Source organism: Salvelinus alpinus, chromosome 8 (genome assembly GCF_045679555.1).
Source record: "Salvelinus alpinus chromosome 8, SLU_Salpinus.1, whole genome shotgun sequence".
In the NCBI taxonomy this organism is placed as follows: Eukaryota; Metazoa; Chordata; class Actinopteri; order Salmoniformes; family Salmonidae; genus Salvelinus; species Salvelinus alpinus.
Window position 1 is genome coordinate 57029984 of NC_092093.1, and position 16941 is coordinate 57046924.

At 45.5% G+C, this 16941-nt stretch overlaps 1 protein-coding gene across 2 annotated transcripts; it reads right to left on the minus strand.

The window, feature by feature from the left end:
- Positions 1-7877: 7877 nt before the first annotated feature.
- On the minus strand, positions 7878-15587 carry LOC139583329 (eukaryotic translation elongation factor 1 epsilon-1-like). Of its 2 annotated transcripts, none has more exons than XM_071414287.1 (4): positions 15464-15587; positions 14348-14545; positions 11321-11416; positions 7878-10284 (listed from the first exon to the last, which is right to left on the minus strand). In XM_071414287.1, the coding sequence occupies exons 1-4, from the start codon at positions 15548-15550 to the stop codon at positions 10141-10143; spliced, it is 525 nt and encodes a 174-aa protein (XP_071270388.1). In that variant the 5' UTR covers positions 15551-15587; the 3' UTR covers positions 7878-10140. The 2 variants fall into 2 exon arrangements, with proteins under 2 accessions (XP_071270388.1, XP_071270389.1); XM_071414288.1 differs by having other exon boundaries at positions 9783-10284; positions 11314-11416; positions 15464-15574.
- Between the last annotated feature and the right edge of the window lie 1354 nt (positions 15588-16941).

Genomic DNA, 16941 nt, shown 5'->3' on the forward strand with positions numbered 1-16941 from the left:
AGGCACATGATGTCAGGAGGACACAAAATTATCCACCGCGAGACCAAGGAGACAGATGACACCCAGCAGGAAGGGAGAGCCAAATCTGTAAGCATCCACAATCCAGCTGGCTAGCCCTAGGGTACCTGTCTCTCTGAAGTGGAATCTGCATCATCCCATGAGCTGTCAAATTAGCTCACAGGATTGGAAATGCTGAAAAGATTTGGTCCCTCCTAGTGAGGAGGGGTTAATATAAAATGTTATTAATTATTCTTTGCTTCCTGTCCTGAGAAGAAACAAAAACAGAAGTATGTAGGGAACAACAGAAGTATGTAGGGAACAACAGAAGTATGTAGGGGACAACAGAAGTATGTAGGGAACAACAGAAGTAGGTAGGGGACAACAGAAGTATGCAGGGAACAACAGAAGTATGTAGGGAACAACAGAAGTATGTAGGGAACAACAGAAGCAGGTAGGGAACAACAGAAGTATGTAGGGGACAACATAAGCAGGTAGGGAACAACAGAAGTATGTAGGGGACAACAGAAGTATGTAGGGGACAACAGAAGTATGTAGGGGAGAACAGAAGTATGTAGGGAACAACAGAAGTATGTAGGGAACAACAGAAGTATGTAGGGGACAACAGAAGCAGGTAGGGAACAACAGAAGTATGTAGGGGACAACAGAAGTATGTAGGGGACAACAGAAGTATGTAGGGAACAACAGAAGTATGTAGGGAACAACAGAAGTATGTAGGGAACAACAGAAGTATGTAGGAAACAACAGAAGTATGTAGGAAACAACAGAAGCAGGTAGGGAACAACAGAAGCAGGTAAGGAACAACAGAAGTATGTAGGGAACAACAGATGTATGTAGGGAACAACAGAAGTATGTAGGGGACAACAGAAGTGTGTAGGAAACAACAGAAGCAGGTAGGGAACAACAGAACACACACACACACACACACACACACACACACACACACACACACACACACACACACACACACACACACACACAAAGAGCGGGTCGTCTTTGGACAGGGCGACATGTTCGTACAGTAGACCCCTCAGAGGGGGACAAGTGACTGCCGTCCCTGTGTGTGACGTGACCCCCTTCGGAGAGGCGCGTCCTGCCCGAGAGAGACGGGGGGGGGGGTGAGATGGGACCTGACAGGAGTTTAGTGCTGGTGTCCGCCATGGTGGGGGACGGCGGCCTCCTTGAGGGAGATGCTGTCGTCCGTGCATCCCAGAGTTGTTGCTCTCTTTCACTTTCGTGCCTCTTCCCTCTCTCTCCATCTGACTCTTGAGGTCTGTGAGGTAGGAAGGAAGGACGGGAGCCCTCAGGTCAGGAGAAGCTCCGGGTTGTCCAGGTCTTTGTTGCCTGCTACACCATGTCGTCTTGTAGCTTACATTCAGTAGCCCTTCAGCAATGACAGTGGGAGGCAAAGAGCAGTGATAGCGCCCCCTGCCTGATGCCTGTGTATTTGTGTGTGCGCCGATGTGTGTGTGTACCCTGGTGGGAGTGTATCCTTATGCCTGTGTGTGTGCAAACAAATGTGTGTGTGGGTATCAATTTGAATGCGTGTGAGTGGGTGTGTGTGTGTGTAAGGATGGACGCAGGCCAGGTTCCTCCCCGAGGGAGGAGTGGGAGCAGCAGCTCCAGTTATTAATCCTGCTGGCTGCGGGAGAAGTGTCACTGAGCGGACCAGGGGGCTACGAGCCACGAGGCACTCTGCTAACGTCTCTCCCTCTCTCATCTTCTCTCTCTCTCTCCTCTCTGTGTCCCTTGAGGTGATCGCCAACTGTCTTTGACTAAACTTCCGCCATCCTCACAGCTGACATATTTTATGAAAGGGAGATATTATGAGCGTAATGGAGGGTTCTAGGGCAAGGACTATAACACTGTGTCACCATAAAAAGAACCAACCCCCCCCAAAAATTGAAGACGAATCCACAATTTTTAACTGGGGAGAATGCATTTGGATTCCCACATAGACCCAGGGAGTTTTTATGAGTCACGAGTCGTTGGAATTATCCACATTAATACTGCCAAGAATATCAATCCATAGTATACAGCATTAACAGTGCACCATGAAATTGATCGAGATTTCAATGAATAGAAGTTCTCATCAGATTGGTTTTGATTCATCCTCTCACATTACTCAGGTATTATGTTAGCATTGAATATACTCTTCTCCAGATGATACCAAATCCATTGAAAACTAGGTGCCTCGTACACCTGCCTTGCTAAAGATCCATATCATTGACTTTGCAGTGCCGTAACTCCCCGTGAAATTACATTATGGCAAATAACACACCCCATTAGGCACAGGAATCATTCACTAGTGTGTATAGCCTGGCCATCACATAGCCTGGCCATCACATTGGCTGTCCATCACATGCTTGCAAAAAAGCACCCACTACATATCTTAAGAATGAATGAATGGCTGCAGAGTGCAGCATGACAGTTGTGAAAGTCACAAGGGTAGGCCGCAAGGGCTGTAAAGAAGGCCATCCCTGGGACGACCGGGGATGGTGGTAGGCGGCGGTAGAGTGGGTCCTAGAGGAGCACACTGGGCCTATTGTAATACCATCATCTCCATGGCCGTATAACTTCAACCATCATCCATCCAGCCCATCAACAGCATCTTTGATAGCGTACCAATCCGCCGCTGCCCTCAGGGCTTCTGGCGCCCAGTTCAAAGCGTGTGGGGAAACACGAGATAAGACGGGGGCCTCGTCGACCCCGTTTTTGTCCTGTCTCGCTCACAAATGTCGATTTCACGCAGGCTTCTACCATATATGTTTTCAAAGGAGCCTGAGATCAGCTGTGTGATTGACTGAGGAGCTCCCCCCCCCCCCCCCCCCCAGAAACACACATCCCTAGCAGTAGCTCATTGCCAGGATGCTGGATGTCTGTATTACGTCATGTCATGTTTCCAAGAAGGACACATCTGCAGGACATCGTACCTCTTGGTGTCCCCCCCCGTCCTGTGTGTCCCCTGGGGTTGTTGTCGGGGGTGGCAACGTGAACAAATCCCTAGTCGAGGCTCAAGGACAGTATCCTTAAATCCTAGGACTTCAAGACCGTCTTTTGTGAGGAATGCCCCATAGGCTCTCTGAATAGATGTGCCCCACTCACTCTGTAATTTGGCAGTTGCAATCATTTGTCTTTCCTTCATCCACGGCTGCTTGACACAAAGCACTATTGCATGTTTACTCGAGACTAGTTAATACACTGAGGGGCGGCTGTACAGACACAGATTAATTAAGTCTGTTTCTGGTCTAAGCATGCAACAGCCCCTAACACTAACTAGAACCATTAACTGACCTCCTGAAGCAGCCTGGTAACTACAAGATCAACAAAAAATCCACCAAAGATCACAATGACTCATTTTGTATAAGAGAGGATGGAAATCGCTAGACTTGAATCGCTAGACTAAGACTGCAAGAATCAAAGAGCCATCCCATGACATGAGTTTGATGTTCAGCAGAGCAGGCTCACTGAGGGGAAAGACTGAGACGTGGGGGGGTGGAGTGAGCAGTGCGGTCGGGTGAGTGAGTGGGTGTCCCCTCTACCAGATTGCAGCTTCATGCCCCCAGTCCAGAATCAAGCCAGTGAGCGGTGAAGCACACACACACACACACACACACAGACACAGACACAGACACAGACACAGACACAGACACATACCCACCCACTGGAAACAGCCAGGCACGAGTAAAAGGTGCACTTCTGCTTCATAATCATGTCCTGTCAAGGTTCATCCGTTAATGCCACCCCGGCTGGTTCCCCTTGTGCCCGGGCTCTGCCATTTTGTCATGCTCAGTGAGGTGGACACTGGGAACTGTCTATTGGTTTGGCTTCTATGATACAGTCAGTCCAGAGGTCAAATATGCGAAAGTACTGTCATTGCATCGTGTGGCTTTCGGTAAAAAGTGGAAATGCAAACTTGGGTTTAAAATGGAAGATAAACACAAACTATTACTGTAAACTCCCTCCTCTTTCATACATACATGCATTTAGAATAGAGGTTAGTTAGGTAACACATAGTTACAGTTAATCATATCAAACCTTGTGTTGTTCTCCTAAATCTGTATCAGGGTGTGTTTTTTGCATTAGGGAAATGTGACAAGAAAAGGAGGTAAACAGTGCTGGGAGAAGAGGCTAATTTAACTCCAGGTTTAAATAAATGAGTCAGCCCAAATTAAAACGGACATTGTAATTAGGCGGAAATTAAAAATTCAGAGCCGGGTGACGGATATGCAGATGAGTTGAGCAGAAATGTTAATGAAGATGTTGTTATTATTCCCAGGGTGGTCATTATAGGGTAATGCTGAGGGCACTGACCTCCTCGTTCCCTCTCGTCACCCAGGAATGCATCTGGAGGCTTACAGCCATCCCTCTTGCATCCCCATTCTCTCAGCTTATTGCCCTCTCTTCCCTGAGCAGTGGCTTTTTAAAAGTATAGCCCTTGTCATGGGGCTTCAGATGCAATTACTTTTGGTATCACTTCTCGCGGGGCAGTGAGTCCCCCCTGAAGACATCCTATCAGAAACCATCAAGGCAGTATAAAGTTAAGTGGCATAGACCTGTGGGGAAGAGAGGCAAGGGTGCATGGAGTAGGAGACAAAATGCAGACCTAATATGCGACACATTCTTCAGAATTAGAATATGAGGACAACGAGTGGCCTCTCTGTCATCCAGTGACTATGCCCCAAAGCCAGGGTGTAGCCCATGACATGTCCTGGAGGAGTTAATTCCTGGCAAAATTTATGGAGACCCAGTCGCATGTTGGTTCTATTTAAAATATGTCCTTTATAATGTGCATGTTATTGCACCCGTACCCCACTGACTCCTAACAGCAGGGGTCTTAAAGAAAAAATACCAATCCTTTTGCAGCTTGAGAACAAAGCGCAGGACAAATCCACACAAGAAAACTGAGAGGTTGAACTTATTCAGACAGGGAGAATCACAATCCTTGAGTCTTGCATGGGTATGTATTCCTCCCATCCCCCAACATCACTACGCCCCTCTCACCCCTTGCCCCCAAGCCAAATCCACAACGCCCTGAATGAACACATGCACGCGCGCACGCACCCACCCACCACACGCACGCACCCACGCACGCACGCACGCACGCACGCACACACACACACACACACACACACACACACACACACACACACACACACACACACACACACACACACACACACACACAGGACATCAGAGAGAGGCAGCCAGGAAGTGTGTGTGCAGCTGAGGCAGGTTGGGAGAGAGAGAGGGAGAGCAAAGGCTAATTCTGGAGCTGTCTGTGATCCGTGCTGAGTTAAGGTGTGATCCCATTGCCCCGGGATACACACATGCACTTTAGCACCTAGGCCGAATCAGCCGCACCTCTCTGACTGATGAAGTGAGTGAGTGCATCTCGTAAACTCCTCACCACACACCTGGGCTCATTCTGTGCTCCGCGGCATGGCTGCACCCCAGAGAGAAGAACGAAGGACAAAAACTTCAGACAAGACTCCCCCTCCCCCCACCCATTCAGTGTTCACCTCCCTGAAGCTTACTGTTAGTACAGAAGCTGCATTAAGATTCTATGTTTCTAATACAGAAGCTGCATTAAGACTCTATGTTTCTAATACAGAAGCTGCATTAAGACTCTATGTTTCTAATACAGAAGCTGCATTAAGACTCTATGTTTCTAATACAGAAGCTGCATTAAGACTCTATGTTTCTAATACAGAAGCTGCATTAAGACTCTGTTTCTAATACAGAAGCTGCATTAAGACTCTATGTTTCTAATACAGAAGCTGCATTAAGACTCTATGTTTCTAATACAGAAGCTGCATTAAGACTCTGTTTCTAATACAGAAGCTGCATTAAGACTCTATGTTTCTAATACAGAAGCTGCATTAAGACTCTGTTTCTAATACAGAAGCTGCATTAAGACTCTATGTTTCTAATACAGAAGCTGCATTAAGACTCTATGTTTCTAATACAGAAGCTGCATTAAGACTCTATGTTTCTAATACAGAAGCTGCATTAAGACTCTATGTTTCTAATACAGAAGCTGCATTAAGACTCTATGTTTCTAATACAGAAGCTGCATTAAGACTCTATGTTTCTAATACAGAAGCTGCATTAAGACTCTATGTTTCTAATACAGAAGCTGCATTGATTCTATGTTTCTAATACAGAAGCTGCATTAAGACTCTATGTTTCTAATACAGAAGCTGCATTAAGACTCTGTTTCTAATACAGAAGCTGTCTGGAGATAAAGATAATACACTGTCAACAGACCAACTGGGCACCGACGTCAATTCAACATCTATTCCACGTTGGTTTAACCAAATTTAATTGATTCACCCTTGGAATGTAACCCTTGCTCACTCAACAATCTCATAAGATTCTCTGTACCTTTAAAGAGGAGAGGAAACTAGAGCAAAATGTCTTTCCCAACTTGCCTTCAAGCAATGGAAGTCTGAACCAATGACAGCACTAAAGTGTGTATAGAGAACATTGCCCACCCCCCCCCAGCAGCCTGATCCTCGCCTCTGCACTCGTGTAATAGCAATTGACAATCAGATGCCATCTTTATGGGTGCATGGTAGAATTGTCACTATCTGTAAGGGGATGATAAGGCAAGGCCTGTCAAAAGCGCTTATGACATGCTAACCCGCCCCCACACAGTGTTGATTGTTTCATTGAATCAATCAGGGAATGCTGTTTTGCCAGATACATGTCCCGTCGGATGCGCCGCTCTCTCGATCTCGTTAACGAGACTTAACAAAGGTTTTTTTCTGTGCAGACATGGCACTCTAACTAACACCGTGGGGCGTTATGCCACGTGAATACTCCACACGTTTGCCGCACATTAGGGAGATGGTACTAAGGAACCTACTACTGGAAACCGCCTGAATCTGTGGGAAAGCACTTCCCTTTTTTTTTTACAAGTGCTGCATGGCACCATTTACTTCCTGACCTGTGGACCGTGGCATTCCTACCTAGTTTAAAAGTTGATTCCCAACAGAGGTGTCGTCCTTCAGATAGTTGTCCGTAGCACTTTACCCCACCTGGCCCTGAACTCTGTCCCCATGCCGTTCCCACAATGAAACCCCCTGTGGCAGTGAAGACGAGCGAGTGATAGGTGGCGTCTGGTCCGGACCACACACTGAGAGATGGACTCCTGGTGAGAGCTGAAATCACCAGTGAACCCTGCTGATCCACCGGGCCAATTGACCCCTGAACTATCACCGACCAGGGGGTGGGAGAAATGAAGGCTGCCTCCGCTGCCAGGAGGGAAATATCTAAATGTGAGCTCATTGTGGCAGTCCACCCCTGTAGAGAGGTGCACCTCAGTCTTCAGATGACTAGGAGAGGGTCCTACTAATTGGGCTGTCTGGGATACCCACTGTGGCTTCATGTCTGGGGTTGTTTGGACTTTGGTTTGATCATCAGCTGCAAAGCTGGAAGACCTTATGCCACTGCCATTTTTACATTACAGCATTAGTCAGCACACAAAACTTCAGAAAGACTAATTTCAAGTGAATACACTCATAAAACTGAAGTCTTAAGTTCAGTCTCCTCAATCTTGGCGACAGGTCAAAGATAAAAGCAGCAGTGATGATATCTAAATGGGACTGAAATAAACAACAGGACAGTGGTTCTATTATAGTCTAGTAGTGCAATGTTCTTCCTAATCTAGTCACAAGGCCTGCTCAAATGACTGCGGGATTTGTTTGCTTTCACAAGTTTACACTTTCCGGGAACACACAGCACTTTGTTCGATGATGTACGGAACCACCAAATTTTCAAAAACGAATGTGTTTCGATGGACATACAAAATGTGAAAAACGAATTGATTAAAAGAACCAGATGAGACAACTGTCCTCTTTGCTTCCCTTAGTTTTTTTTATTGGCACAGGACAACCTTCTGTAGACTTCAATAACACAAACCATAGCATTAAAAGCAGTATACATGTTATAAGGAAGGCTTATAGGGAAGATGATCATATAAAACCTGGAGAAGGGTAAACAGGGCCTACATGACAGTTTGGCGGATGCCAGGGTGAAAGTGAAACAACTCAAACCAGTTAGCAGTTTGATACACTGGATTAAGTTACCAAAATTAAGAAAGTCTACAACTATTTTGTTGTGCAAACTCTGTGATTAAATCCAAGATATACACACACAAGTATGTGGACATCCTTTAAAATGAGTGGATTTGGCTATTTCGGCCACACCCGTTGCTGACAGGTGTATAAAATCGAGCACAGTCATGCAATCTCCATAGACAAACATTGGCAGTAGAATGGCCTTCCTGAAGAGCTCAGAGACTTTCAATGTGGTACCGTCAAAGGATGCCACCTTTCCAACATAACCTGCTAGTGCTGCCCCGGTGAACTGTAAGTGCTGTTATTGTGAAGTGGAAGCGTCTCAGAGCAACAACGGCTCAACCACAAAGTGGCAGGCCACACAAGCTCACAAAACGAGACCGCCGAGTGCTGAAGCACATACAAATCGTCTGTCCTCGGATACAACACTCACCACTGAGTTCCAAACGGACTCTGGAAGCAACGTCAGCACTAGAACTGTTCGTCGGGAGCTTAATGAAATGGGTTTCCATGCACAATGCCAAGTGTCGGCTGGAGTGGTGTAAAGCTCACCGCCATTGGAATCTGGAGCAGTGATGAATCACACTTCACCATCTGGGAGACCGATGGATGAATCTGGGTTTGGCGGATGCCAGGAGAACGCTACCTGCCCCAATGCATAGTGCCAACTGTAAAGTTTGGTGGAGGAGGAATAATGGTCTGGGGCTGTTTTTCATGGTCCGGGCCCCTTAGTTCCAGTGAAGAGGAATCTTAACGCTACAGCATACAATTATATTCTAGCTTTGTGGCAACAGTTTGGGAAAGGCCCTTTTGTGTTTCAGCATGACAATAACCCCATGCACAAAGCGAGGTCCATAAAGAACTGGTTTGTCGAGATCGATGTGGAAGAACTTTACTGGCCTGCACAGAACCCTGACCTCAACTCCATCGAACACCTTTGGGATGAATTGGAACAACTGTGAACCAGGCCTAATTGCCCCACATCAGTGCCCGACCTCACCAATGCTCTTGTGGCTGAATGGAAGCAAGTCCCCACAGCAATGTTTCAACATCTAGTGGAAAGCCTTCCCAGAAGAGTGGAGGCTGTTATAGCAGCAAAGGGGGAACCAACTCCATATCAATGCCTATGATTTTGGAATGAGATGTTCGACAAGCGGGTGTCCACATACTTTTGATCATGTAGTGTATATTAGCTGTGATTTTCACTGCTGACAGAGCTAATGGCTAAATCCAGTCTGCTTGTGTGAGTGGTTTGAGTGTGTATTGTCGCTCGGATGTTGTCACAAAAGGATTTCCCGCCCCCTGGTAAGAGGGTAAAATGACAATGCGTGGCTGTCACCCAGGGCTCTGACGTTGGACAGAGGCGCACTGGAGCCTCTATGGCAGCTGGTAGTCTGCACTCTGCCCCCTCAGCGTCAACACACGGACCGATTTGAGTGACTGAGCTAGAGGCTGCTGCCCACACTGCTGGTGGAACAGCAGAGGCAGCAGCTTGAGAAACAAGACTAAATTCATGAGGGCGGAAAGTTGATAGTGGACTGGACAACTGTGGAGGATGATGATTACATAGCTGAACACACAGTTGGGCGGACTGGACATATTTAGTTTTGTTTGAGGAAAATGTTAATACATTGAAAACGCAATAGCAGGGATTTCTTTAAAATGGACATAGCAAAGGAATAAGTCAATTGTAATTTTTAATAATACTTTATCACATTCAAGGCTCAGGTTAGGAGAGAGGCATCAGTAAGAATGTTCTCAGGCCGTTTCAGACTATCCCTGCACATTGACCCTGACGACTAGTCAAAACACAGACTCCCAACAACCAACTCACACAAAAACAAACCATCCATCTCTTTGTGATCATTTCTCCATTGCATGTGTTATTCGCCTGGGGTTTCAGAGGGAAAAATAACCACATGTCTCCAAGGCAAAGGAGGGAGGAGGCCACAGTGGTGTTAGGTAGGTTGAGACGTCAGCACACGCCTGTGTACTCCTCACGCCGGCCCTCGGCCATCCTGGCAGCCAGCCTAAGACCTCAGTGGTGGCTGCTGGTGTACACTCTGTTCCTCAGGACCACCACCGGGGGTAGGTGGTGCCGGACACCGGTGTGGTGCTGCACGTGGTCAAACCACCGCGTCAGATTCATGTGCTTCTCCTTCTCCTGGATGGCCAGGTCCACCTGGGAGAGAGGGGGAGACATTCCTTGTTTCCACTGATGCTCCAAACTACACTGTACAAATCTGCCATTGTTTCATTTAAATGGGTGGTCCCGTCTGTGCTCTTTAAAAAGGTCCTTTATATGAAAGAGTGTTTGTTACAGGTGTGTAGCTTTCAAAATTAGAATACCTTTTAGCAAGGGCAAATTAAACACTGTTAGCAGAGATGGAGATCTGCACACTGTCCAAAAAGTGGACCAATACACTTCTGGGAAAGTGTTCGGGTCGCCATCTCTCCTAACAGTATTTCCATTTGCCATTGCTAAAAGGTTGAGAATGACGCTACTGTGACACTACAAGGCAGCAAGGAAAGAAAATGTCTAGCAATGTTTTGAACCACCATTATTTTGCAAATGCATATTGCTGGCTAGCTAGCTAATACCCAAACTAACGCAGCAACTCTGCTTGTTACTAACTCACATCTCTTTCCCCAAAAAACAAGTCATTGTTTAGCTGAACACAATAATAATGCCTTACTAAAGTGAACCTATTAGACCATCCTATTTCAGGTTCATTGTGAGGCTGCCCAAACCTGGTCTTAGCTAGCTATACCGTCCCTGAAACAGAGTCTAGAATCATACCAGTTGGATTCAGTCGCTACGATAGCCCTACCATGACTGTACATCTAACAAATACAATGAGGACCTAGACTGCTGAGTGACCTCTGTCCTGAGGTTAACCGCCATGATAAAAACTAAACTGACTCCCTTGTGTCTGGTGGCAAGGATCCATCTCTGCCACCACCGCTGACATTTCTCAACATGTGATCCCGTCTCTCTCCGTCAGCCTCCGGGGCCGACAAACTTCTTCCTTGGCCTGAACTATAGACATCACTTTGGGCCTCTTTTTATTTTTTGGGGGGCTTGTGTCAAGTTCTCTGTCCCATGCCCTTTAACCGTATGACTCTTAATTGTGAGCTCCGTTTGACAAAACGCCTTTTAACTTCAACTCTGAAGTCGGCTCTGTTTGGTTATTGGACGCTTACGACTTACGACTTACGATGATGTGATGGATTCCGTAGTACATGAGTGTGTCGGCGAGGGTGAACTCATTTCCTGCCAGGTAAACCTTGTCTTCTAGATAGCTGTTGAGGTCCTGCATGAGAAAATAAATAAAATAAACATTTCATCATTAAGTTCATCAGAATTGCTTGATTAAAAAAAAAAAAGAAAAAAAAAGAATTTCACAGATCCTCAATAGAGACAAACACCTATAAACATCTTGAACACTGCAGGTCACATAATTACTACAATGTAACTCATGACATTAACTTAGTATTTCTTTATCATAATCACCTAATTAGACATTAGATTCAATAAAAGGTAACCAACAAAGTTCATCAACCACATAACATGTATTTGAACAGTAAAAGCAGGAGTGAGAACGTCCCGACACGTCTCAATAACAATACTTTCCCAGCGTGATAGGTGTGATAATGACTTATACACAGTAAAAGACAAAATATCCAAATACACTTCTTCAATAGTCAAGAGAGTTGAAATACAAGACGAAAGCTGTGGCCGGTGGAGCCAACTCAGGCCTGAGATTTATTGAACCTATATATCTGGGACGTACGGGTGGAGAGCTCGGTATCTGTACGTGAACAATGCACAACCCGAGGGGGAATATCAGCCTGCCGTGGCATGCCATCCCCACAACTCTGGCCACTCCGGCTAGCGCAGGTGCCTTACAAGTGGCTCACTCCTTTCCCAACTTACACGGGCGCCTGCAAATCTAATGAACCTTCCCCAAACCCAGGCTGTGGATGGGCTGAGCAAGGAGGCTGTGTGTGTGTGGTTATGCAGGTCCCAAGGGATGGGACCATCTTTAGCACTTACACTGCACATACAGCGTCTTGAGGGCTAATGGAGTTATTGTGCAGTGTGTGCTGCCAAGCAAGGCATGAAGACAGACTCCTCCGCCACAATCAGATCCCTGCCTTCCCTAAAGCTGGAGGCGCAGGCGGACAAGAGACTACCCCCCACCCCCATCTCCACCATCACCCCCACATGGACATCAGAACCTGGGCTCTGCTCCTCCACCCTAACCACATTCTGCCCGAGAGTTCTGATATCGCTGCAGTCACTGGGGCCACTAGACCTCCCTGCTGCTGAAAGGCTGTGGGTTATAGCACCATGACCATATCTGCCATAGTGATGAAAGGGAAAACAGTCCCAATGGTAGAAACAAACAGCATCATGTTTTCACCTAGAGTAATATTCCTTAGTTTTTTGTTGTTGCAAGCTATCCACACTGTCAGTCTGGCCAACTTTACATAAAGTTGTTTTTTTATAGGACGATAGGAGTTTAGTCTAATTCGTGTTCTTTTTTTGCCATACAAAATCAGGCACCATAGTATCGCCATACCGGCACCGTGGTATCGCCAGGCACCGTAGTAACGCCAGGCACCGTAGTATCGCCAGGCACCGTAGTAATGCAATAGCGGCACCGTAGTATCGCCAGGCACCGTAGTAACGCCAGGCACCGTAGTATCGCCAGGCACCGTAGTAATGCAATACCGGCACCGTGGTATCGCCAGGCACCGTAGTAATGCAATACCGGCACCGCAGTATCGCCAGGCACCGTAGTATCGCCATACCGGCACCGTGGTATCGCCAGGCACCGTAGTAATGCAATACCGGCACCGTAGTATCGCCAGGCACCGTAGTAACGCAATACCGGCACCGTGGTATCGCCAGGCACCGTAGTAACGCAATACCGGCACCGTAGTATCGCCAGGCACCGTAGTAATGCAATACCGGCACCGTGGTATCGCCAGGCACCGTAGTAATGCAATACCGGCACCGTGGTATCGCCAGGCACCGTAGTAATGCAATACCGGCACCGTAGTATCGCCAGGCACCGTAGTAACGCCAGGCACCGTAGTATCGCCATACCTGCACTGTAGTATCGCCAGGCACCGTAGTAACGCCAGGCACCGTAGTATCGCCAGGCACCGTAGTATCGCCATACCGGCACCGTAGTATCACAATACCGTACCGTAGTATCAGAGTAACTATTGAAATCAGATCTAACATTATGCATCATCAGATAAACTACAACGTGTGACACACACGCAGGAAGATTTAAAAGTGGCGAGAGGCGCCTGTCCAGCCAATCGATGGCTTCATATCTCTTTCACGCTGTCGACAGCCACAGCGGCCCCCATTAAAGACTTTTACTGTTGTACACTGCTTTGCCTGTCTCGGCCATGTCACTGAAGGGCCATACATCAGTCTTGATTCATGTCGCCTCGCATTAATGAGCCACACACACTGTCAGTCTGGCCCCTGCTGGCAGAACATTGGAGAGTTTTGCTCAGGGGTGTCACGCCCTGGCCTTAGTATTATTTGTTTTCTTTATTATTTTAGTTAGGTCAGGGTGTGACATGGGGTATGTGTGTGTTTTGGGTGATTATATGGTATAGGGGGTGTTGGTTGTAGTGTATGGGTTTGTGTTGAGTGTATGTGTCTAGGTATGTCTATGGTTGAGTGTAGGTGTTTAGGAAAGTCTATGGTTGCCTGATTTGGTTCTCAATCAGAGACAGCTGGTTATTGTTGTCTCTGATTGGGAGCCATATTTAAGGTAGCCATAGGCTTTAGGTGTTTGTGGGTAATTGTCTATGTTGAACGTTTGTAGCCTGTGTGTGTGCACTACGTTTATAGCTTCACGGTCGTTTGTTGTTTTGTATAGTTTGTATAAGTGTTTCGTTTCGTGTTCATCTTCGTGGTTCTAATAAAAGAAGATGTATTCATATCCCGCTGCGCCTTGGTCCGTCTCTCCTCCACACGATCGTGACAAGGGGCTTCTCCAAGGTCCTGTTAGACCCTCTCCGTACACAGCTCACCAAGCCCCTCTATCCCACAAGGGTAGAAGGGACTTCTCATGAAAAACAGTGGGTAGTGGTACACATTTTCATTTGACAAGAGACTACAATAAAACTGACTAACTTGCAAGAGGAAGATATTTAAAATGTTTTGACTTTCTAATACTGAAGAATCTTCACTATTGTTTCTGGGTCTCTACCTTCAGTATGGTCTTGATATTGTCTTTGTGGCATCCATCCACTTTGGTGAGCCTGTACTCCAGCCACTGCTGCACTACAGCCTTGTGTTCTGCTGACCCACCCAGTAACTCGGGCCGTTTGGCCTCTTGGACCAGGTGAGTGGCGATGGTCACCAAGCCGACCAGAGCTGGGCCATTATTACTGTGGAGCACGGGTACCTGGGTGGGAGAGAAAAAGAATGTGTGCATTACACATTTAAAAAAAATGTATACCTTTATTTAACTAGGCAAGTCAGTTAAGAACAAATTCGTATTTACAATGATGGCCTACCAAAAGGCCTCCTGCGGGGACGGGGGATTAAAAATGTAATAGGACAAAACACACATCACGACAAGCGAGACACCACGACACTACATAAAGAGAGACCTAATACAATAACATAACATGGTAGCAACACAACAAAACAACAAAACATGACAGCAGCACAAAACATTGTACAAACATTATTGGGCACACTAAGAGCCTGATAGGAATTATGGACACATGAAATAAAACGACAACCCTGTAACTAGTTGTCAACATCCTGTTAGAGACACTATTTAAGCGCTAGTTGCATACTTGCTCAAGTCATTTGTATAGCTGGCTAGCTTCCTAAACAACAACACACGCACTGTCACTACCCCATGTGGTACAGTATGTCTGTTTGTTTCTAGCATTGCAATGAAGGCTGTTGAGGCAGAACTAGTACTGCACACTCACTGAAATTAGCTATAGTACGTGTAGTAGTAGCAGCAAGATATGTTGACAATCCAATATGCAATTCACATGGCAAATTCATTCAATGTTAGCTTAACGTTAACTGGCTAATGACAACACATTTTTATCTGAAACAATGATTATTACACATTTATTACACATCTTTGTTCCTAAGTGACCTGCCTTCGCTAAAAATAGAAGATAAAAGAGTTGCTAAAGTTACGGACATTATCTTGTTAGCTAGCTAACGTTAGCTTTTCTAAGGACAGTAGAGTAGCATGTGCTCGCTACTCTTTTTAACCTACTGTTCATGTGGTAAGGTCTATAATACTTGGCACATATAGATAACTGTGACCGCAACCATTAGATGGCAAATTCACCTTCTTGTCTCCCTGAGTACTGTATTTGTTAGGCTTTTTCAATCCTAAAGATTTTTCCAGCGATGACAGCTCTCTCAACGCCATCATTGCGATATGTCTGCTGGGCAATGGGATGGCAACACGATTGGTCGAGATTAGTCATTGCCGCCCACTAGACTCAAATGGACAACATATTCAGCCAATGGTGACATGAAAAGTGGTTTTTATTTCGTTTCATTACATTGTCTTTTTAGCCCTGCTAGCTTTTAGGTTACATTGCATCAGATCAGATCAATAACTTTAATGACCAGATGAAACAATTATACTATAAAATAGTATAGGACTAATTTCTCCCTGAATATTTTGTTACAGAATATTTTAAAACATATTTAAAACACACTTACATTTTCATTGTAGGCTACACATACATTATCAAATTGAGAATGTTTAATTGTTTAATTCAAATATCTAAAATTATATGTTTCTTGATTAATAAAAAATAATATTTCAGGAGAATAAAATAGCAAAAAAAAGAGAACCCACTGAGGCACATTAAAGAGAAGTTTTGATTGTTGGAAGGATAGCCCGTGTTCACAAATCATACGGTATTTGGTTAATAATATAAGGTATACTGTTAACTGAGGAGTTTTAATGAATTAAAAGTGTATTTTGTAATGGATGTGCATGTTATCCTACAGAAAATACTTGTCTCATTTTAATTCACCAAGCCTGATCAATGATCCTTTTCATGCCAACCCAAGCCAGCACGGCATAGATATTTTCTTTACACATGGCACTATACAGCATGTCTTGGCTCCATCTTATAATCAAATTGTAATCAATCAAATGTATTTTATAAAGCCCTTTTTACATCAGCAGTTGTCTCAAAGTGCTTTACAGACACCAAGCCTAAAACCCTAAAGAGCAAGCCATGCAGACGTAGAAGCACAGGCAGACGGGGCAGAGGGCGGAGACTTCTGATGTCATAGAACCAATGTGTCAACAATATTCTTATTATGTCATGATAATATTATAGGCTAAAGGGGTGCCTCGATTTGTTATGGGAGTGCTCTGCACTTTCGGCCACTCCCCTAAATCAAAAGTTTCCTACAGCTGAATCTATAATTCTGTCACGTTCTCACCTTAGTTCCTTTTTTATGTCTTTGTGTTAGGTTGGTCAGGGCGTGAGTTGGGGTGGGTAGTTTGTCTCTGATTGAGAATCATACTTAGGTAGCCTGTTTTCCCCATTTTGGTTGTGGGTGTTTATTTTCTGTTTTAGTGTCTGTTCACCTTGCAGAACTGTTTCGTTTTCTCCTCGTTGTTATTTTGTGTAGTGTTCAGTTTTCTATTAAATTATGTCGAAAACTTACCACGCTGCATTTTGGTCCTCTTCTCCTTCGGCAGACGAGAATCGTTACAAATTCAAACCCATCCTACAGCTGAATCTGTAATTGAAACCCTTCCTACAGCTGAATCTGTATTTCAAACCCGTCCTACAG